At 48.2% G+C, this 23,104-nt stretch overlaps 1 protein-coding gene across 3 annotated transcripts in view; it reads right to left on the bottom strand.

The window, feature by feature from the left end:
- Window positions 1-23,104, bottom strand: part of LOC142560667 (putative ferric-chelate reductase 1 homolog) — a 78,154-nt gene that overhangs the window by 31,486 nt on the left and 23,564 nt on the right. Inside the window, exons 1-4 of one of the 3 annotated variants that reach the window (XM_075672912.1) lie at window positions 9,631-9,748; window positions 8,443-8,474; window positions 2,425-2,633; window positions 1,561-1,694 (exon numbers count right to left, since the gene is read on the bottom strand). In XM_075672912.1, coding sequence (XP_075529027.1) covers window positions 1,561-1,694; window positions 2,425-2,633; window positions 8,443-8,474; window positions 9,631-9,672 — 417 coding nt within the window. In that variant the 5' untranslated portion in view covers window positions 9,673-9,748. Of the gene's footprint in view, window positions 1-1,560; window positions 1,695-2,424; window positions 2,634-8,442; window positions 8,475-9,630; window positions 9,759-23,104 lie in introns of those variants that run through there. The other 2 variants (XM_075672914.1, XM_075672913.1) reach the window with 2 other exon arrangements.

The following is a 23,104-nucleotide window of genomic DNA, read 5'->3' as shown; positions in this document are numbered from 1 at the left end:
GGAGGAACACAAAAGGAAAACGTTAGGTCGAGCTAGGTCGAGAAAATAACAGAACTTGCGCAAGCGAGAGAATTACGAGAAATGGAAATTTGGAATGACGTCACCTATTCGGTGGCCACGGTACTTTCCGCGCGACGTGAGTGCTGGATGACTGTGTGTTACAGAGGAAGGTGACGTGACTATTACGTCAGCTCGTCCGTCTTGGCGCGGGCGATTCAAATTCAGGAGCAGAAACGGGACCTCAGTTGGCAATATTGGGCGCAAGAAAATAACATACTCGGACACAGAAAACAGTAATGCACTCCTAGAGGTAGAATCGAAGCACCAGGCGTTAGAATGGGGGTCATTTTGCCAAATTCGGTGACTCGCCCTGTGGAACGCACTGTTGGATTAATAGTGTAAAGGTATTAAGGTGCGCTGCTGAACGTTCCACACACACACAAAAAAAGAATTTGAACAAATTGCTTAGCTTTATTTCTGGTCCCATAGAGTACATTTCTACAAGAAGAAAAAGAAAACAGTTATTTGACTCAGAACATAGTTACTATTATAATTAATTAGTAATTGGTGTTTGCTGAAGTAATGCACAGCTGAAACTTCACTACAGCGTATCAAAAAAGCAACTACAGCCTTTGTGTTACGTTCCAAACGTTAAATCAACTCTATGAGGGATCAGTGCCATCGAAGCACATATGGCACATTGGCCAGTACAGGTTTGAAAAGAAATTCGTAGATGGTGCGATAGCCAACGTATGCTTAATATGCTTAACATGTTTAGAAAGTTGCCAACAGTCGGCAATGTGGCGTCTACTAATTGAGTGGTGCTTAGAGATTCTTTTTTTTTCAATTTTTAGCTGATATTTGCAGTGCGTTCGCGCACATTCCAATACCTATATGTGACTTGAGGCAGCGCAATGGGCGCATTTTCCCGGGCCAGACTCCGTCGAATCGTGGCGAACAAGACGCATCACGTCGGTGCAAAGAGTGCAGTTCGTAATGCTTAAATAAACGGAAGCAAGTGGGAGTGAAAGCAAGTGGGCTGCTCTCTGGAAACCTTAGTGTTGCAAGCCCTTCTGTTATTGCAGTAACTCGAGTCGACAGGACGCGGCGATCGTTCGTATACTCGGTACATAGCACATTGAAATGTACTCTCTCTCTCTCTCTCTCTCTCTCTCTCTCTCTCTCTCTCTCTCTCTCTCTCTCTCTCTCATCCCTATATAGCCACTTCCCCTATTGCTGGGCACCAAGCCTACCTGCCTTTGCTCTCTTCTATTTATCGCTTTCTCTCTCTTTCTCTTCGCGCGGAAGCAAATCTGTGATTGGCAGCTATCTGAAAACTACCACGTACTATTGTAAACAAAAACCAAATTTTTTTTTCACATTTCTTTTTTCAAGGATGCTTACCGTATAGCATTTCATAAAGAGACACGATAGCGGTAGTTCGCGCAGCGCTGAGAAATATATAGTCGGTATACGGAGGGCCCGGTGGTGCACGTAACACTCGGCAGCCAACGGACTTTTTTAAAACCAGCGTCGACCACGCATTCGTGGCTTGCTCACCGCGTCCTCTCCCGCACAGTCAACCGTGTGGCTGACGTTGCCCTCGGGGACAAACTTTCCCGGCACGAGGCTGTCAACGTCGTCGGCCTTCCTCGCCTGGATCAAGAAGCCCTTGAAGGTGCCAGCCAGCGTGACTGCGAAGCCGCAAACGAGGGGGGGGGGGGGGGGGAGGGGAAGGGGTGAGCAAAGAAACACCAAAGGTCACTTTGCAACATCGTAAAACAGAAAAGAAAGAAGAAGACGAAAAATACGAGAAGCTACTCGACAAGCACGCAAGCTTAGCACGTCCGCGAGCGTTGCAATTTTCGCCCACGCCTCGGCTGCGACGTGCCGTTACGCGCTGAGGCGCCTTACGCCAGAGTCACGCCGGGGCACGGCCCCGACGACCTCGTGAGGATTTCTCCGGCGTCGCAGGAGCGAGTCAGTCGAGGAGCGCGTCCGAAGCGGCGTATACACGGTCTCGGAGGCAGTTGCAGTTGGCGCGACGGTGACAACAGTGCGCTTCAAATGATGCCTAAGGCTTAACGTCAAGGCCGAAAAAAAATATTAATCGTAACCTCTTATAGCCTGAATATTCTGGCCTGAAAACCATTCCAAGTACAGTTAAAGATACCCTGGTATAAAAGTGACAGAAAGGGATAAGGTGCCCCAGCGAGGCCGGCCAACGTGTGTTTAAGTTTTAAAGTTTGAGTTTTCAAAGCACCTCGAATAGCTTTTGGGGGAATTCGGCGGTAAGACAGTAGCTGGCATTTCGAAACAACGTCGAATTAATTGATTCGTCCACTCATTCCGCACGACCTACCTGTGGTCATGGTGCAGAACCGCCCGTTAAAAGCTGCCCCTCGCGCGCTCAGTGGAGCTCACCTTTGACGCTCTGGTCGGCCTGCTTTTGGGCCGTCAGCGTGTAGGCGTCGGCCGAGGTCTCCGAAGGGCCGCCGTGTCCCGGAACCATGTTGTCGCAGGCGCTCTGCGGGGAGCCGGTGTGATAGGGAAGCGCTCCACCAAGCAGCACGAGCAGCACAGCCACGAAGAAGGGCAACCGCGTAGCCATGGCGGCTGTTCGACCCTGATATCTGGCAGAGAAAGGAACAAGAAAAAAAAAAGAAACTTGCGTCAAGACACGAGTTTCTAGGAGACTTTCGACAGAGGACAGACTCGCTGGGATGACACGAAACAAAAAATGCAAAGCCAACATAGGCTGGCGGCTTAGTCAGCCCCTCCCCCTATCCCAGTGAATCCCTGTTCCCTATTTCCCATATGGGTATGTTGTCTCTTTGTGCAGGTGGGTCCCTTGATGGGGAAATTGTGCAATAGAGATGACTTGACTAACGTAAAGGGTTTGACGCCGTAGTTACACATTTTGATTTGATGTTTGATTCGATGTTTATTTCTTTCAAACGAAAGGGGAAGCCAAGGCAGAAGGCGGTAGGGCTCACTGGGCATTGGCTCCCTGTTACAGACCGGGAGTCAAGTTGCAATATACTGCGAAGTTACAAGCTAAAACATTACCAAAACTGTAAATTTCATTGCTCGCGTCTATGTTGTCAAATGTTGTTTACCTTTATTTACTTTTTTGGTGGCCTATCTGAGGACTTTACCTACAACTGAACCAGTACCTTAACTATACAACCACTGCGTATTTCGTAAAACACCACTAGAGCGTTACGGGCACGTGATTAATTAGGAAGGGTCCAAGCGGAAGCGTTGCCTCAAGATTGGTATAACGACACATCTGTCGCCTTCCGATACAATCGGCTACCAAAACTTGTCAGACGTTCCTTACAAGAAACTCCCCTCCCTCCTATCCTTAAGCCGCTGACAAAACCCATTTGAACAGGAAACATTTCTACGTAGGCCTTTGCAGGAAAGAAAATAATAAATACCTGAATTTAGATATACGCACACGACGCTTCCATATGCGGCGCATAATTATGCCAGGAATGTGAAATACTCGGACTGCATTCGGAATCTCGACGAAATAACGACTCAAATGTGCGGAGGATATGCGCATACGCCTATGCCCCGCACGCCGGAAGCGGGACGTCGCGGATAATCCCTGGGCGACCGTGACCGACGGTTATCCGGCACGCCGCAAGCATTCCGTGACTTCCAAGGTAAAAAAAAAAAAGGAGGCCGGTTGGAGCCGAGTTCTCAGGACCTCTCATCAGGTCAATGCTCATGCGTGCGAGGCGAGAGTGCCTCATCGTAATCGCGTTTCTCACGCGACCAAGTTCCACGCTGCGCCGCATACATTTTGCCACGTCCCCTTCCGTTCCTCGTCAGTGCTGTTCTACAAATGACAAAATTTCAATTAATTAATTATGGGGTTTTACGCGCCAAAACAACGATCTGATTATGAGGCACGCCGTTGTGGGGGAACTATGGAAATTTAGACCAACTGGGGCTCATTAACGCGCAGCTAAATCTAAGTACACGGGTGTTTTTCGCATTTCGCCCCCAAGGAAATGCGGCCGCCGTGGCCGGGATTCAATGCCGCGACCTCGTGCGCAGCAGCCCAACACAATAGCCACTGAGCAACCGCGCTGGGTTAGAAAATTTGAAGAGAAAAAAAAAAAGAACCCGTGATCAGGACATAAAATCTCGCGCACTCTCCGATTCTGCGTCTTGGATAGAAACAACTTTATTTTGAATCCGGCAAATTTGACGACCCGGGCTCAGGTCTCCCATGAGGGGACTTCGAGGCCTTGCCTCGTCGCCGCCTCTCGGGCTTGCTGGACAGCCCACTCTTGTGTCTTGAGGTTGGAGCTGCGCAGAGCGGCGGCCCACTTCGACGCAAGAGTCTCCTTTTTAATATCGGCCAGTTTCGTCGGCACCTCGGAAGCCAACTCTTTCCGGCATCGTCGGACGCCTGCGATGCGTTTACGTAACAACGATCGCTGCGCGAATACACTGTAAAATAATTTACACCGTTAAACGTGAAAAAGGGTGTTGAATATAACTGACACCATAAGGGTGTGAGTTATAGACGCATTTACACCCTTTTTCTCTTTTAAGGGTGTGAATTATTTTACGGCGTGCCCAACTCAAAGTGTTATAGATTGCGAAAATGCATTAGATTCGCGGAGATACCAGCAGTCATTAATGTATAGTGCGTAATCAAAGGGTACAGGAACTAACTGTGAATACCTTAGCCTATCTTTATTAAAGATTCCACCGCTGTCCTAATTTTTTTATAGGAAGAGCAGAAAAATACCGATTACGAAAGGGGGGTCAGGCCAGGGGAGAATATCTCCAGTGCTATTCGCTGTATGCTTAGAAGTGGTATTCTAGCTTGCAGACTGGGTAAGGATTATGTGTGAAAAATCAACGTGGAACCTGAGGTTTGTAAATGACTTTCGGCGACGCTGTAAATGACTTGCAACGAATGATGGAGGACATTAGCCAACAAAGTGTAAACGTAAGTTCGAAGATTAACTGGCAGGAGACTAACGTAACGTTCAATAACCGAGCAAGAGACCGGTAAGGCGTGATTGGCAGTCATCCTCTGGAATTTGTGCAAGGGTACTTGGCTGATTGGATCGTGAGAAGGAAATCCACAAAAGAATAAGAATGGGGCGGAGCAGCATACGGCAGGCATTTCCCATTCAAGTCCAGCAGCTTGCCGCTGTCCTCGAAAATAAAAGCCTACAGTACTGAGCAAAAGTTTGGAGACCACGGCTTCGGCAAAACTGTAATATTTCTAGCACATTGCCGCAAACACGAAATTATAGTTGAATATATTGTGCCCATCGATAACGCGCACGTCGGGAGTAGCACATTATTTCAGCCGGCATGCGCTATTAAGTTGCGAAGCAAAACAAGTTTTCGCTGCGCCATTGGCGTCCAAGCTTCTGTCCTCGAGTGCACAATTATCGCATTACGCCGATACTGACGCACGGGGCAGAAACGTGGAGATTAACAAAGAAGCTTGAGAAGAAGTTAAGGACCACGCAACGAGCGATGATACAGAAAGTGATGGGCACAACGTTAAAGAACAGGAAGACAGCAGCGTGGATTACAGATTACGAAGGTAGCCGATATTCAAGCTGGAATGAAAAGGAAGAATTTAAAACATCAAGATTGATTGATTGATTGATTGATTGATTGATTGATTGATTGATTGATTGATTGATTGATTGATTGATTGATTGATTGATTGATTGATTGATTGATTGATTGATTGATTGATTGATTGATTGATTGATTGATTGATTGATTGACACAAACTGCAGGTAACTGTGCTGCCCAAGGAGGAGAGAGTTTGCCAGATTTCTTTCGAATGAAGTGAGTGGTCGTGGATTCGACATCATTTACAAGTAAACATTTCCTATTTTGGCACGTAGTAGGAAATTATTATCTTGAAAGGCATGTTATAGAGTAATTAGTGCATGGTGATCTGTGTTGGCAAATGTCTTTAGCCGTGATAAACCACGTTGAAGAATTTTGCTTGGGCGACTAATAGCGGTCAACGTTAAGCGATCCGGTCCAAGCTTCCTAAACGCATTATAAACTGATGACGTTTTGCCGTCAGAGGTAATAAACCGGGCAGCCAGTTGCTGAAATCTTCTCGACCGACGATTTCCTTAGAACAGATCCCACACACGTCCTTGGGCATCCGATTTCATCGCCTTTATCTATAACCCGCACCGTTACCCCCTTGTTGGTTTAACTGGTGCGAGTTATATGCCAATTTACAACCTTTATCGTTTTTAAGGGTCTAAATTATTTTACAATATAACCAGTCTAGGCTGTCTACGCACGCAGTCCCACGTCCACTTTATTTACCATGTGTTGACTAAAACAAAACGAGCATTAGGCCTACACATTATAATTATTCTGATGCGACGTTTTCTGACTAGGAGTACGAGATTATTCAAATTTTCATGCACCAGTCCAGAAGCGCTTGCTGTGCATGCTGCTAAGCGTTCGCTCCAATTTCTTCCTGACCAAACAAAGTCCGAATTGAAACTCGTATTTCGTAAAGTCGGCAGCAAAAATTGACAGAACGCGTACCCTGAAGGAAAGGGCCATATTTCTAGAGACCGGGCACGACACCTAGCACGTAGATCTTCTACCTGCACTATGGTGCATACGCGACTAACACGGCTTTGTGCTGTTCTATCCACGGAAAGACAAAATTGCGCCAAAACCCACCTCTGTCGCAGAACCAATGTCCCACAATTATTTTTACGCCGACCGTGCTACAGGAGTAAAAAAATTCACTTTTTCCATTGTTGTTCTTGCCTTTACGACTACGCGCTGCTGGAAGAACTGACCGCCTTCCACTGTTTTTTTTTTTTTACACATATATTTTTTCTCGTCAGTTATTGAATGCTGCTCGAGGACTCCGTAAATCCCGTTCCCAACGTTCCCTGTGCTTCAGGGTGCGGAGTTGTCCTTCGCGGTAATGAATGTTTCGAAGAGGAACGTAAGCACGTTTCCGCCCTTCCTCCTCTCACAAACGCACGGGCACACACAAAAAGAAGCACCAGCTAGCTTTATGTCCGCGGAAAAAAAAAGAAAAATACCGAACGTGATGGAAGAACACGTAGAAAGTGCACGCCAAGGTTGCAGGAGAGAACAAAGAAGACAAAAGAAAGAAAACACAAAACACACACACATCCACAAAAGCAGACGTGATGATCGCAAGAAAGCGGGAAGGAAGGGCCAAGCACCGTCGGTTCACTGACTCCCACGTAATAGCCGCGGCGCAGGGAAGCAGGCAGCGACGTCGTTGCGTGTGCCAAAGCCGAGCCGGAAACAAAAGCCCCCTGCAATGGGCAATGGAGGTACGAGCCATAGACATGCCAGACCCGCCGTACGCGTCGGGGGCCTCGCACGCAAACGAAGCTTGCGCACGCGCCAAGACGCGAGGCAAGGTCAAATAACACGAGACGTCTGCTGCGCCCGCATGGCAACGCTGCGCGCCGTCTGGTCGAAGAGCTCTCGGGCTGTTCCGAGTCGGTGTTGTGCCGAGCAGACGAACGAAACGCGGAAACCAGAAGATGCGGAGATGGCGGCGAAATGAAGCCGGCCAGACGCGATATCAACGTTGCTTTTCCACGCCATTTCTTAACTGGTTTCGCGACGTGGGCGGGGCCGGCTCGCATCCGCTGAGAGCTAGCTGGCTGTTCCGGTATACCGGATCGCGGCGTGGTGTTCGGGAGGACTAGAGTAATGGTGTACGCGCGCGTCTGGAACTGGTTCGTTGCATGTTACCCCACGTTGTCGAGTTTATTGCTTGACTTTGTTAGTTTCTTACAGCGTGCACGTATGAGGAAATCCACCGAAGGGTACTTTAAGCCGTGCTCACTACGTGTTGCGCGAGTGTGCTTGTTCTATTGTTCCGGTTATGTGAACAGCGCGTGACGTCATAGGTACGCTGGCATAATGAGATTAGTGTGCCTGTTAACTACGCGTCACTTATCGCGGTGAAGTTTAGCTGACCGCTTCCCTTGTTCATCCCCCCCCCCCCACACACACACACATCGGCATGCCTCATAATTAGACCGTTGTTTTGACCCGTAAAATCCCAGAATATAACTACTGCTCTTGTTTGTTTCTTAGCGTGCTCGCATCAGCAAATACTCGGTCACTGAGTTACACACCATGTACATTATGCGTACTTCATGTGGTACCGGCGCGAACTGAGACGTCGAGTGAAAAACAAGCACTACGTGAAAGTGTCACCTACGCGTCGACTCATCGAGTGTGGTATGTCACGAAACTTCAGCCTGTCACAAGTTTGTTGACACGTCCTGACAAAAGCAAAGAAAAAGTAATTCTTCCAGCGATGCCGCGGCTTTCAGAGCAGAGTGCGTGGATGCGGTTAAAGTGAACGTATTGAGTGCCGTACATGGCAATGCGCACCGAAAATCTTACATCAAAACTTCATACATCGCCGTCGGATCTTTCTGAAAAAAAAACAAAAACAAAATGAACTTTAGACGTTGTCATAAGTACGTAATACGCGCAAATGCTTGTTTTTGCATCATATTTTAAGTATATTTTGAGTTACAAAAATGACAGATAGCAACATGGCAGTGGCTTCCCGGTTGCCACTATTTCCCAAACGGCTTTTCCTCTAGGATTTAGTATAACTAACTCTATACCCGATGTTGTACCCGTTAGACCGTGGACTATACCTAGCGACCAAGTTGGCAGGAAAACGGTTCAATAAAGGCATATCGTCCCTTGATAACGTCTAAAGTTCCCGAAGAATACTATATCATTACTAACATTTCGCTTAACGATGTGTTATAACCGTTAAACACAGACAATTGCGTCGCGCTTAGCAACATGCGGGGAAAAGACCTGCTGCACCCAAATACGGAGGCACATGTCTTGATGCTACACCGTCCAGCAACTCAGTGCCGTTCCATCGTGTCGTCTATTTCACGGCCCCGTCGGGACAGAAGTGGCGTTCGCATAGGCAACAGGCTCCGAATGAAAACTGATGGAAACAACACTGAAGGGAAGCTGGGTGAACCGTCAACAACGCGGGTTTTATCATTCGTCAATTAAATCGCAATTTGCTCGGGTTCCTCAATGGCGATATCAGCACATAGCTAAGTAAAACAGGAACGTATACAAATCCCCCGAGCTGCACCATGTAGCCGAAAAGGTTATCAAGCAAATTCTGAAGTACAAGAAGTTCTTATCGTACACATTTGTCGTGTTGCTGTCTATTGAAGAATGAAAACTTGGTAACAAACAAAAGAAGTAAATGTATAAAATAGAAACGGCACATTCAATACAACGTTACAAACTGGCAGAGGCGATTTCGAAAGTCCACAACTAGGTCGTGCTAGATAAAGCGACGCCATAAGCTGCGCTATGAGCTAGTAATGCGCGTGAATGAGCGATTAAAAAAAGAAGTCATGTCTGAGGTTTACAAGAGCTAGAAGTCCTGTCAAGGAACACTACTGGAAACAACCGTAAGATAGCGCACGTGAGTGGATACACGCTCCTCCCTCATCCCCCTCCAAAAAAAGAAAAGTAAAGCGAGAAAGAAACGAAGAAAAAGAGCGCTGTAGGTTGTGACAGCTTCCGACAACAATGTTTGCTCACCAAAGCTTCTTCAGTCGAGTAGACAAGGCGACAAAAAAACATTAGACGGGCTAAACGACGAATCGTAAAGTCGCCGTAACGACCAAAGAATGACCAGTTCCGGTGCGATCAAAGAGTATACGCAGAAGACTAAAAGAACTCAAACGCACGTAAAGAGAAGCAAACCTATATATAACCGAGCTGGCCCCCTCCACTCCGGGATGGACACGCGTGACTCCCTCCTCACCTTCCATGACATTACCCTTCATTACCGCAACTCTCGCCTAGCCCTCCCTCCCCCTCACAAATCCCTCTCTAAGCTCCAACAGAGCACGTGGCGCCATTTACAGGCCCACACTTTCCTCTCTCCTGCCCGACTTGCGCTTATTCACCCCGGTGCCTTCTCACCTGAATGCACGCTCTGCAGACACCCACGAGCAGACTATGCTCATATTCTGTATTCATGCCCTGAACACACACCGCCTGCCTCTTGGAATGTATCTAGTCCGCAGCTGTGGGAGGCTGCTTTGGCCAGCTCGGAGCCGGATGTCCAGCTACGGCTAACGATCTGGGCAGCGGAAGTCGCCGCCAGGCATGATCTGGTGGCCACGACCGGCAGCCTGAAGGCCACCCACGGAACGGCGGCATCTTAATTTTCTTTTCTTTTTTGGCCTTCATTAAATAAAGTTTATACCACCTATTCTCAGTCCCATCTCGCGTATAGCGAAACCCGAGCGTCGTCGCGATGCGTCTCCCCTCCCCCCCCCCCCCCTAGCGAGCGCGCTGCAGTTGTTTCTACCTTGAAACGCCACCTGCGCAATCCGAGCGACTAGCAGTTATAGCGACAGCGCCCGCGTATCCACACAGTCCCCGTGCGCGAGGTACGGCTAAATTGAGCTCTGTCCGCTCCCCTGCTTGTAACGGTGCGCGGTGGTCGAAGGTCGTCTACGTTGTCGGCTGAGCGACGGCAGGCCGCGTGCTTAGCGTTCTGTTCTCGAGGACGAAGGGTGACGTTGGTTAAAAAAGGGTAAACAGCGCCGTTAGAAGGTCAACTATACTGGAACGCCGACGGGACAAGCGAGTGCAATGAGTCAGCGAATACGGACGCTGTACACACGAGCGCTCTTTAATACACAGAGCTTGGAAGAGAAGTATCGAAGAAGGCAACGGATAAAGACAAAGAACAACTATATATGAACAATTTCGAGTAGCTTTTCTGAACTCCTAACGAGCCACCCGTCGAAGTGGCGTTCTGCTGCCGAGCCCGTGGTCGTAGGTTCGATCCCCGGATGTTCGATCCCCATTATGATTGAGTAGTGATGCAAGAACGCTTGCGTACTGTGCTATGGGAGCACACAGGTGGTCAAAAATAATCCGGCCCATCATATTACTACGGCGTCTCTCATACCCTGTATTGATGTGGCACTCTCAAACTATAAGTATATAGGCAGCTTCAGTACAGCGTTTCAGATGCAAAGACGGTTACGGCTGCGCTGCAGGCTTTTAGACATTCCCCATCGCCAACGTACAGCCCGTCGCCAAATGATGTTGCGCCACCTGCTAGATAGAAGTGAGACACATTCGCGACAGCAACGGCTGTTTGCGTTAAAATTAACAGCGTTGAAGCAAAGCTTACCACAGTAATAACAAAAGGTCGCTAATGCAATGTCATTATAGTAAACATAAGTCCAATATGACTTTGCTATTCATTTCTTGCTGTCGCCACAAAAAGCAAGTAGCAAGAGCGAATCCAAGCCGACGGCCTGGCCGTCGTCAAATTGTTACGGCACATATATGGTATTCATCTACGCAATCCGCACAGCGCTAAGCCCCAAAAAGTTAGCCCCGCGTATGTAAACCGAAAAGATCTTCATTGCGTTCTGCGCACGCGCACCTTAGACTAGCTATAGGCATATCCTAGCGACTTTGCATACGCAAAAATCTAAACTTTCTTGCATTCTATTTTACAGTTCTTGCCTTCTTTTGCGTATGTACGGCCAATTACGTTCCCCTATACTTTGGTTTCCATATTTGTAAATTTCCCTGTTTTGCGTGCGCTATACTGAACCTCTAATGACCTTTGGTGATTCAATATGCAATGGAATATAAGCGCACGAATGTGCGCATTCCACTCCTCTCCCCCTTCCCCATCGAAAAACGACGGCCTCGGCCAGGAGCCAAACCAGAGGCCTCAAACTGAGCAACACACCGTCAGCGGCGGTATTTGCTGAATAATACGTGGTCGTTTTGCTGTTCTTAGTTCGCTCGTCAAGGGTTCCGAGTGGCAAAGAGCGAAGTATTTACCGGCTTAACTATTTTTCACGAGGGCAAACAGCGACGCTGACTAAAACGAGAAAAACAAGGTCGTTAGGAAGTCATCTAGGTGCGCAGTGCAGCGCGAGAACTCTTTGGACACACCAATAGTTGGCGTGTTTGTCCATTCTTTATCGAATGTGCATTCCAGAGTGACAGGGCTGGGCGAAGCGAAACAGCGCTAAAAAAAGTAACGAAGAAGAGAAACACTATGACGCCGCCAGACAGCGCGAGGTATGCTTCCTGTGCAAAGAACAACAAAGGAATAAAACCATCTCTGATAGCCCACCGCAACGCGCCTAGCCGAGACCCCGCCGCGGAGAATGCGATTAAAGCACGGGCAGCGTACATTCCGAACAACGAGCGACGTTTGCAGCTTTCACGCCGTTCAGATGAGTGACAGCAGGCGACGCGTGGAACCGCGCTCGCCGGTGTAAGCGCGCGCGAGGGCGGAGAGCGAAGTTCGTTAAAGCGAGTAAACAGGACCGTTAGGAAGCGTCGGACGACGAGCTAAGCGTGAAACGAGCCAACTGAAGGACAGAGCCGGGCGTTTAAGCGCTAATGTCACGGCGAATGGCGACTGCACGGAGGCACGCGAAGCAGCCGGACAATTGCCTGTCGGGCCTGTTTCCAAGAAACATTCTTCAAACATGCACGCTCGCGAAGCGTGAACGCAACCTTTTGTCCAGACGTAGCGATATTAGATGTAGCGTCCCTTAGTTTTGTGTTTAGCAACCGGGATCGTCCCCTTTATTCTTATATTATTTCGTATTTCAAATTTATATTTCGTCCGTGTTAAGTGAGGTTGTCTTTTTTGTCTTCTTTTGTTGCTGTTTTGCTTTCTTTTATTTCTGACATTCGACGCCTTGTCCAGAGCTCGAAACTTACCTGTAGTGTGCTAACACTTGTTAAGTGCTTCCGAAGGTCCGTGACCAGCGTCCGCTTTTTTCATCTGGCAGGTAACCGGAACAATTTTACAGCGTCCGATCCGGCTTGCCAACCAGTGAAAGGAGGCCGCAAAATCAGAGAACTACTTAATTCCTAACGCATAAATCTAACTGTTATCGGGAATATTGCGACTACAACGTTAAGCAAAGTTGTGTTCAGTATGTAACTTAAAGCCTGTGCCACTGAACCGTTTACACTAAAAAGCAACCAGCCTTGGAACCAAGAGAAAAGGAGAACGAAGCTTAACTACACAAAAGTACAATTTGTTACCCTGCACCAGGGGAAGAACATCGGCTATCCCAGTTTGCGTTCTGATCCACACCGCTCCCTTCCTGTCTCTCTTAACGTTACGCCGAACATTCTTCGTTCCATCGCTTCTTGCGCGGTCCTTAACTTGTTCTCGAGCTTCTTTGTCAACCTCCAAGTTTCTGCCCCATATGTTAGCACCGGTAGATTGCATTGAGTGTACACCTTTCTTTTCAATGATACTGGTAAGCTTGCAGTCAGGATCTAGCAATGTCTGCCGTATATGCGCTCCAACTCAAAATTAGGAAATTCGCAGGCCCAGGTTGGAATCGGTTGCCGCAGGACAGCGGTAATTGGAGATCGCAGGGAGAGGCCTTAGTCCTGCAGTGGACATAAATGATGATGATGATGATGATGATGATGATGATGATGATGATGATGATGATGATGATGATGGGCGCAGAAAATAAGGGAACACCAGCCACGGCCATAAATGGAGAGGCGCTGCACTGCGCTACATTATAGAGTGAGAGAGAGAGAAGGCTTCATGAACGGAAAAGCAGTTATGAGATGGTTACGCAATTACTGTACGTTCATAGCCAACCCGCAGGTTTTGCCGAAGGCAAGAATCCTGGCAGCCTTTATCGTATCTAGACGTTCGTAGTGACCATTGTGGGGATACAAGATGCATCGTTGTAATAGTTTGGCGGCTGTCGAATCTGTAAAGTGCGGTTTCAGATCTGCTTATCTCCACGCACTTTGGCGCGGGCAGGTCCGTGGCGGTCACGCACCGCTGCAAAACAGCATTGCCACACGCATACGTGCCCTCAACAGCGTTGAGCAAGCCGCGCCTCCCCTCCGTATTCCACGTTCTTCTTCAACTTTGCGGTAACGTTTGGCCCATCTTCATTAACGCACGGGCGCATCGAAAGCGCGGGCCCTTCCACCCGGGGGGGACACCCCCTCAGACGCGCGGTATTACCATTTCTTCGCGGCGCCTGGCCCCAAGGTCAAGGCGGCCAGCGGAGCGCAACTGAACATGCAACCAGTGCGGCCCGGAAGGCGCGACCAACCGTGGCGCAGCCCACGTGTATGCAATGCATCCGCAGATCGCTGACACGGTGGGTGGGTACGTGTACACGATTTTCTTTTCTCTCCCTCTGTCTCTCTTTCTCTTCGTTGCTTTCCTGCGGGCAATTTTATTTCCCCCGCTGCTAGCTGAATCAAAGAAGGGATGTCGCGCGCGAATAGGCGGAACCCTATATAAACAGCCTGCCCCGTGGATCCGAAGGTTCCGGGTTCGGCACACGCATACCACAAGTTGTTTCGGGACCTACCGAGTGCACTGCGCTTCCCGCACAGTGGTGCCGAGCGACACGGCTTTTCGCGAAATGAAACAAACAAGACAAAAGAGTGGACGGGTAAAAAAAAAAGAAAGATGTCGCCGAAGGTCGTGGCGAATAATACAGCCGACGAAGGCCGGCGCTAGCCATCTTCCCTTCCTTCTCCACAGTCGGCATTATGGGCGTACACTTTGGGGGGCGGGCGAGCGGGGGGGGGGGGGGAGGGCGTGTTCTCGGCGGAGATGTGAAACTGGTATGAAAGAGATCCGTCTACGAATTTCTCGGGCAGAAGTTCCGTACCTTAGCATTTCGCCAACTCAAGCCACATATTAAGCCCGTACCTTGGGAGTCTGGGTACATATAGGATCATACGAATAAGTGCAGGCTGAACACAGGCGAGGCAGTGGTTGGATGAAGCAATAAATTCGGATATTTGAGGAAAGGATAGCTGCGAAGGCTCTCCCCCCGTGGTTTGAGGGGTCGGCTTACAACGACGCGCTGTAAATTAGTTAATTAAATTATGGGCTTCTACGTGCCAAAACCACTTTCTGGTTATGAGGCACGTCGTAGTGGAGGACTCCGGAAATTTCGACCACCTGGGGTTCGTTAAGGTGCACCTAAATCTAAGTACACGGGTGTTTTCGCATTTCGCCCCGATCGAAATGCGGCCGCCGTGGCCAGGATTCGATCCCGCGACCTCGTGCTCAGCAGCCTAACATCATAGCCACTGAGCAACCACGGCGGGTATGCGCCGCAACTGGCTGATTCGAATGCGCTAAACGCGGATCTCCTTATAGCTACAAATCGGCGAAAAACAAACTGATATTTATGGGCTTTTCTTTCCCACTACATGAATACGAACGCTGTTGAATTTCGTCTGATGGTTCCGAACTACCGCGTTTCGAACTTCGAACGGAAAGGAGAACCTCAGCACAGACGTATACTGAGGTTTTCCTTTCCTAACAAGCGCGCAAAAAACATTTATACCATTGGCTGCACAAAACTACATCCAGAGACTAAGATTCTCGGACCATGGCCCCACGCGTCGCAGGTTTACAAAGCGACGCGGCCTCTGCAAAGTTTCATGAAAGCGGCTGGCCTAAGCGACCGATTATAGACCTGAAGTTATGGACATCCGCATGTACTCACACCGATAGTGCTCTCTTCCCTCCCTCTCATTCCCTCTCTTCCCTTAAACCCCTTCCCCTGTGTAGGGTAGCAAAACGGACGTGCCTCTGGTTGACCTTCCTACCTTTCCTTCCTTCAGTTTCATCCTCCTCCTCCTCCACGCGATTTTCCAGATCGTTAACCGAATGCAACACATTTTTCTCGCGTGCCCAGTAGGCTGGCTTCGCTTTTTAAACAAGTGAGGGTAGCACATCCGATATGCAAAAAAGGGCGCCACGTTTCAGTCACAATTTCTAAGCAGGGCGCTGCGTTACGCCTTTCAAGCTTAGACGTTCTATGCGTCGCTTATGATGAAGGGCACGCAGCCATACCCCGGTCGAAGTCTCGCCAATAATAGAGAGATTTAGGTTAGGGGACGCAAGCGGCTTGCGTACGCAAGAACTAGGGGCGACAGCACTGCGCATGCGCAGTACCGTGGCCCCTAGTTCTTGCGTCCCCTTACCTAAATCTCTCTAATGTGTCCGAAATGCACTCCGTTCGCGGAGCTGTCATGCGCGTCGTTGACGCGAGGAATTGAGTGGTGACGTTTCGTGTAGAAAAGCGTTCAGCAATATGCAGCGATGCGCCGCTGTCATTACTATACGCTCCCTTTAGAAACATGGCCGTCGCAGCTGGGAGTCGAACACGTGACGTTCTTACTGAGGATGTAGAATCCGCAAGCCGCAGTTGCGTAAGTGCATGTATACAAGATGCACCCCCCCCCAAAAAAAAAGAAAGAAAGGTGCAGCCTAACTAGTAGAGGTAGCTTAATTATTGCGGATACATTATTAAAGCCGGCAGGCGTAAGATAATGAGCGATTATCATTTGCTATCGCTTCAGATAATCAGGATTCATAAACGAAGATTTGTTCGATGGCTTTCACTTTATCAATTACCATTTGCGTAATTATATTTTGCGGAACATTTTACGATTGCGGTATTAAAAAAGCCAGTCTCTCCACATGGCATACCCCATGCTCTGAAGTAATCCAGAAATTAGAACGATTTTCCAGACGTCCGTTCACAATCTTGCGACCCAAAAAAGAAAAAAGAAATAATGGCGTTCCAGATACTTTACCGGAAAGCTTTCCTTACGCATAGGAAGGGATGAAAATACTGTTAGCCCTATTGCAGCAGCAATAGGGACGAATACATCCAAGGTGGTGGTATTGTCTGAGGACTCCTAGGACTATCGGCACGCCTTGAACAGTGCGTCCTGAAGTAATTGAAGCGCTGTGGCATCAGTAGCACCATCATTTATTTATTTATTTATTTATTTATTTATTTATTTATTTATTTATTTATTTATTTATTTATTTATTTATTTATTGATAACGAAGACAAACGGAATAGCTCAGGCGTTTTCTACCGCAACATCTCAGCAGCCAATTTCTTACAGAACGGATCAGAAGGCAAAATAAGGGGACATATTATCGCAGGCTCCCCAGCATCCGCCGCCGCTAAGAGAGCCACGCCCCCGAAGGGAGATAAAGGGAGCACACGCGCACTACTTTCACTCCACTGTTTCGAAGAATCAAGTCTCCGCCCAAACACGATACGTAACGCGACCCACTGATTCACGCAACCACTTCTTCCTGCACACGCACGCAGGACTGCCACCCCTTACGGCCTTTCTTTCTCTTCTTTCCGCATAAATTAGAGCCGGCAGGGCACACTCGACAGAACGCGTAGCGGTGTCGCAACGAAAGTCACCTCTCCTCCGCGAGTCAAGCGGCGACCCGGCGATAAGGTGAAGTGCTCGGGCGCCCCACCCAGCCCGGAGATGATATCGCGACACCGGGACAGAGATACCGGGGGTATACATACTCGCGCCCAGACAGTTACTTGCTCAACTGAGGCTCTTACTCGCTGTTACTCAACAAGCGCGCGAAAAAGATGAAAATTAAAAACGACAAAGTAACTCGCGAAGCTCGGCCGGAGGCAGTCTCTTACGGTAAGCGCTCTGCTCTGCGTTATTGCTTTTTTGTTGTTGTTTCTTTGCACGGTTATTTATTCGCGCATGCGTGAGGGGGGCAAGTCTCGGAACGCCAACCGCTCAAGCCGCTTCGCTCGAGGAGTGCGGCGGTGGTGGTGGTATCATTTGCCATGCATCGTGGAAAACGCGCCCGCTGGCTGTGGGCGCACCGAGTTGAGCAAGCCCATGGGGTGGGGTGCGGCACCGAGTCGAGCACGTGCCCGCGAAGTTTATTTAGTATGCACGCCACTGCCTGTCGCATAATACCCCGCGCGGCGCAAAAGTTGCGAAATGTGGAGGCGCGCGCGCGCGCACACATGTTTTTTTTTTTTTTGCGTATGAAAGTTTTTGCGCTGGCGCCAACGACGTTGGCAGTGTATATATACATATATATGTGTGTCGCTCGTAGGTGCATGGTTGCAGTCTGACGAAGTGGCGGCGTAGCAAAGGCGGAAAAAACTGACGAAGTTTTTCCTTTTGTTTCAGCTGATTTGCAGGAGGAAGTTTTGTTATAAACAGTGAAAGGTAATGATAGCAAGCCCTGCATGCACATAGCAGGGTTGACATCTACAGTTACCGTTAAACTCTCTCTCTCTCTCTCTCTCTCTATAGTACTATAGGCACCTAGTACCAGAACTACGTATCAGGTAACTAGAACTGGTATCAACCGTATTTCGTTCTTGCGTTTACGTCTCATCTGCCTTGCGATGGCTCTAGGCGCGGCAAGAGTGGCTTTTTTTTTGTACTTCAGTAGAGCGATTCACTCAGACAGCTCGAGTATCCACCTCTGTAGGGGCCATTATTCAGAGGGACATTAAATACATACCAAAGCATCGATCACACCATGCTAAGCCAGAAAAAAAAATAGGCTTGAAGCTCCGACGATCAGTTTGTTGATGCCATGCCAACTGGAAAGCGTCTTTTCAGAATATATTGGTAGTTTTATTTGGCAAATTATATTTCCATGCATTCCAAGGTACTAAAGGCTCGGTGAGCTTGTAGATATTTTTTTTTTTTTTGAACCAGAACGAGCAACAATATCAACATATAGTTTCAAATTCATGAAGTCATACCGTAACGCATCGGTACTGCCGTTCAGGAGCCGAATTCCAGATTGGAGACTTAGAAGTTTATAGCACTAAAGGCAATCCTATTTCGTCCATGTCCAGGAATTTCGGACATTGCCCCTTCGGTAATCTACTGAACTTCACCGCAGCACACTAGCGTAACTCAATGAGCAACACGCATATATTTCCCAAGTTTAGCAGAATTTTAACAAGTTTCAAACAGCAACGTGGAAAGGGCACTTCCTTCCAATATATAGGCATTTGCGACACTTATTTCTAACCTTGCTGCTGCTTTATAGCAGTGTTTGAGCAGTTTACCAGAACCCTGCTATGACGCAACACTTAGTGCTCATTAAGTGTCATAAATTCATATGTTACTAGCAGAAATTACCCTCTCAACGTTCTTAATGAACATTTGTCTAGGTCCATCTAAGCTTTTCAAACTGATTAAAACTAGGTAGATCTGAAATATGCTTTTTTTTTTAAGAACGCCCCTCTTTCATATACGCTGGTGTGTTGCGGCGAAGTTAATCAAATTACTGAAGCGGCAGTGTACGAAATCGAGGGTTGTGAAATGAATGCAAGTCAAGTTTTCATTATATACACGACCAAACTAAATTAAGTTAGTGTTGGATGCTTTTCAGTGACTCTTTCGTTACTGCTAACGATGTGCGCATTTTCGTTGCTTATATGTTTTAACGTTATGTTTCATCACGTATTGCTCGCAACGTACACTGGGACACACAAAATTATACCCTCATCACTGGTGCTCTGAATGGATGTATAGCAGTGATAATTGCGCCAACAATTTTTGGGTGACTCATATGAAACTTCAAAAGAAGCACCTCAAGGAACACGAATGAAAACAATAATTTGCTATTTTTAGTATAAGTAATAAGAGTAAAAATAGCATGAAATGTGCAAAATACGCACCTGGTTCCTAGTTTCCAACTTTTGTAAGTCAGATCACTCAAGAAAGTATTATAAAGACTTATTGGCGTCTATATTAGCTCTATTGATGCCCATGCTCTGCGAAATGGCGCAGCTTCAGAAATGTGAAAACGGGTAAGTTCTGGTAATCTTAGCCATTGCAGCAGGCACCTGGTTTTTTACTGCATTCTTTAGGCTCGGGAAGCAATGGACGGCAGGTCAGGGAGCATGCAGGAGCCCCCTCGTACTTGATTAACGCATTCGATCGGCTTGTCTGTGCATGCAACCAAGGTGGTGTAGTGTGCGTTCAACTGTCGCTTAAGCCTCCGCGTGCTTTGTTAAGTTCCCGTACAATGTTATGCAGTAACGTGGAGTGCTGCAAAATATTGTGCAGCAACGAATAAGGGCACTTGCACAGGCTGTGTTCAAAATGCAAGAGATTAGACGACTAGTCAACCTTCGGTCGAAGGTCGGTCTGAAACCTGCGTGGTCTGAAATCTGGTCGGGTGTGGAGGAAACTCACCCCCCCCCCCCCCCCATGGCGGGAAGGATTCCTCGTAATAATTTGTACGTACGGTGTCAAAGTGCTGATGGATAAAAGCAACCCCACGGCGTGGAAATAAAATTGCACTTGATATAAGTCGAACACAACTATGGAAGTAATACGCACTTGTGAGCATTTGCCGTTGTTTGAAGCTTGGTTAAAACAGCCTATACGTCGGGATCCCAAAATTGACAAACCGAAAGAAGCTTCTGTGTCTTCACTGCTGCTGTCATTTAAAAATTATGTTGCTTAATCGAAAAAAAAGGACAAAATTTGCGTCTCTCTAATGAAAAGAGTGCTAGGAGTACTGGAGGCTAATTTCGACGATACCTCCAGTCGAAGTTTAATTTTTTTTTTTGTAGACTCCCCAATCTGCCGAAAATTGTCAAATCTGACAAAAAGTTCAGTCGTGATTTCAGACGGTGCATTGATTGTTGCGAATAGAATTTCGAAGGAAATGTTTAACAATGGGTCAGTGAACGGTCCGTCAAATTGATCGATTTGTGTAGGAGCGGTAACTAAAAAAGTTAATCACGAGCGGACGTGACTCAATGGTCGTAATCGAGATACACCAGTTTTATCACTCATAAACTTCTTGAAATGGCTGCCTTATGGCACACGTTGTCACGACAGGGTTGTTCCCTTAAGTAATGTTGAGACCGCCAGGACTCTCGAGGCGTTGAATTCTGTAACGAGGCGGTTCTCCTGTTCTACTCGAACGCAATGAAGTGGAGTTGTCTTTCGCGAGAAACTCCTCGCAGTAGACACCAAACGAGAGAATTAAAGCGCAGTATCTCAGCTCGAGGGGCGCCTATATACTCCACTTTGGAACGATCTGTGGTAATGTTCATTTATATGCTTGCACTGGAGCCTACCGCATACTATTTCCGTGCACGGACACAGACAGGTACGCTATTGTTGCTATGTTTACAGGAATCCGATAAGTTCGGATGGAGTTCGCATGGACCGAAGTATAGCGTACCCTTCGTGTAAACGCTATAGCGGGTCAGGGCCGAGCGACCTCCGCGGCGAGTTCTGTCAACCCACCTGCAACTCGATCAACCAGCTCGGCGAGATGCTTGTAAACGCGGTCGAGTCGGGCCGACTCGACTCGAGTTCCGACTCGACCCGCTCGCGTCGAGTTCGTGTGAACTAACTTACTCTGTGGAATCGAGCGAGAGCACCGAGTGGAGGCTAGTTTGAGAATACCGTGTTTAACCCTTTAAGTTATAGCGAGGATAAAAAAAAACTAACTCGAGCTATATTAGCAAATGAACCTCTTGCGACAGGAAAAGAGTAGCTGCCATCGTCAGGGGCCGCTTGGTAAGCCAGGAAAGACATAATACATATGTACTGCTGGCGCCGCCGCCGTGAAGTTCCCGCAACAGCTAGCCGTGTCGTCATGGTATTGCACGGCGTCTGCTCGGCCGCAATTAACCTTTTGATAGGTGAAGTCAATTTCATTGTATTGTAAAAGAGCCAATGAGTGAAGTTAGCGCATTCCCTGAACTTATACTGAGCCAAAACGAGCTCAAATACAAATTTCTCAAATTTCAATGTTTCAAAATTTCTCTTCTAGTAATTATATTATTACCACGAAATCAACGGAATTATTGCTTTGACAGAACACTTTATCGGTATAAACTGATTCAAAGTGTGTCTTAAGTGTACCTTTACGGTTCGCAGGCAGAGAAAGAGAGAGACAAGAAAACGGCTATACGAACTGACAGCGCAATCGCGCCCCCTTAAGAATGTCAAACTCGAAAAAAAAAAATAGAGAATGGAAGCGAAGAGTTGGGGGTTGGGGGGGGGGGGAGGCCGAACAAAAAGGAGAAAGCGAGTTTGCATAGTAGCGCTACTCTTTCAAGCCATCCGGCGGCGTTCGGAAGGATGTCAAGGCAGCCGGCAGCGTCACCCTCTGCACAAGCACGGCTCACTCGCCTTGAGCAAGCCGTCGGGGTTCAATGCACGGCAGGGGGAGCAACAATGTTCGCTTCTTTTCTGCCTCGCTTTCTAGGTCAAGCGGCGGCATGCACAGCGACCCCATACCTATCCGGCCTGCACGCCCCGCTCCCTCGCTTCACCAAGCGGATCACGTCTCGACTGCTCCCCCCCCTCTCTCTCTCCTACACCTTCTCTCAGTCCTCCGCGCCCTTTCCCCCGCCCTGTCGATGATGCTTGCGTCATAGATGGGTGCTCGTGGCGAACGCGGCCGCTACTTTCGCTCGTCCGCACTGAATCACGTGGCCTGAGAGACGTCGAACGTGCCGCCATGGATGCCTTTTTTTTTTTTCTTCAGCGGTGTCCGTTATTCTGTGCAGCAGAGTACGGAGAAGCACCTAGTGTGAAGACACGGCACTCAGCGACAACTATTAGCCACCAAAGATTTAATACGCGCGCGAACACATGCGACTGCCGGATCGCAAGCGGAACGAGACGGGAAGAAATCAAATTGAGTGGCCCAGACGGAAATTTCCTTTCGTTATTCGGCTGCGTAGAAAACGCAGGGCACACAGTAGAAACTGGCGTCGCTAGCGCTGCGTGCGCAGTGTTAGCCTCAACCCGAGCCTCATGCGTCGCTTCAACAAGTGCATGCAACAATATGCAACTTTGCTTGGGTTGCAGCACACGAGAGCCTACACCTGTGAAAGCGAGTTGTGTTCACTTGAAGCACGTCACTGGTACGTTCGTGCAGTAGTCGTTTCTACGCATAAAAGTTTCTGCACCGAAATTTTACAACGTCATATCGGTGTCCTGCTTCTTTCATCGTTGTGTGTCCAGCAACTTGCCATGCCCTTGTCCAGGTGACACTTGTAGAAATAGTTCTGCTATTCTCCGACGTGCTTTCTTTTTGTTAGCGCAGCTAAGTAAAGGCCTCGAGCGCAAAATTCACAATTCCAAGTACTCGAAAAGTACTCCACGAAGAGCTCAAGAACACGCTCTGCCACCAAGTATGCCAGCC

This window comes from Dermacentor variabilis, chromosome 10 (assembly GCF_050947875.1).
Source record: "Dermacentor variabilis isolate Ectoservices chromosome 10, ASM5094787v1, whole genome shotgun sequence".
Classification (NCBI taxonomy): domain Eukaryota; kingdom Metazoa; phylum Arthropoda; class Arachnida; order Ixodida; family Ixodidae; genus Dermacentor; species Dermacentor variabilis.
This window is presented reverse-complemented; position numbering and strand designations above follow the sequence as displayed.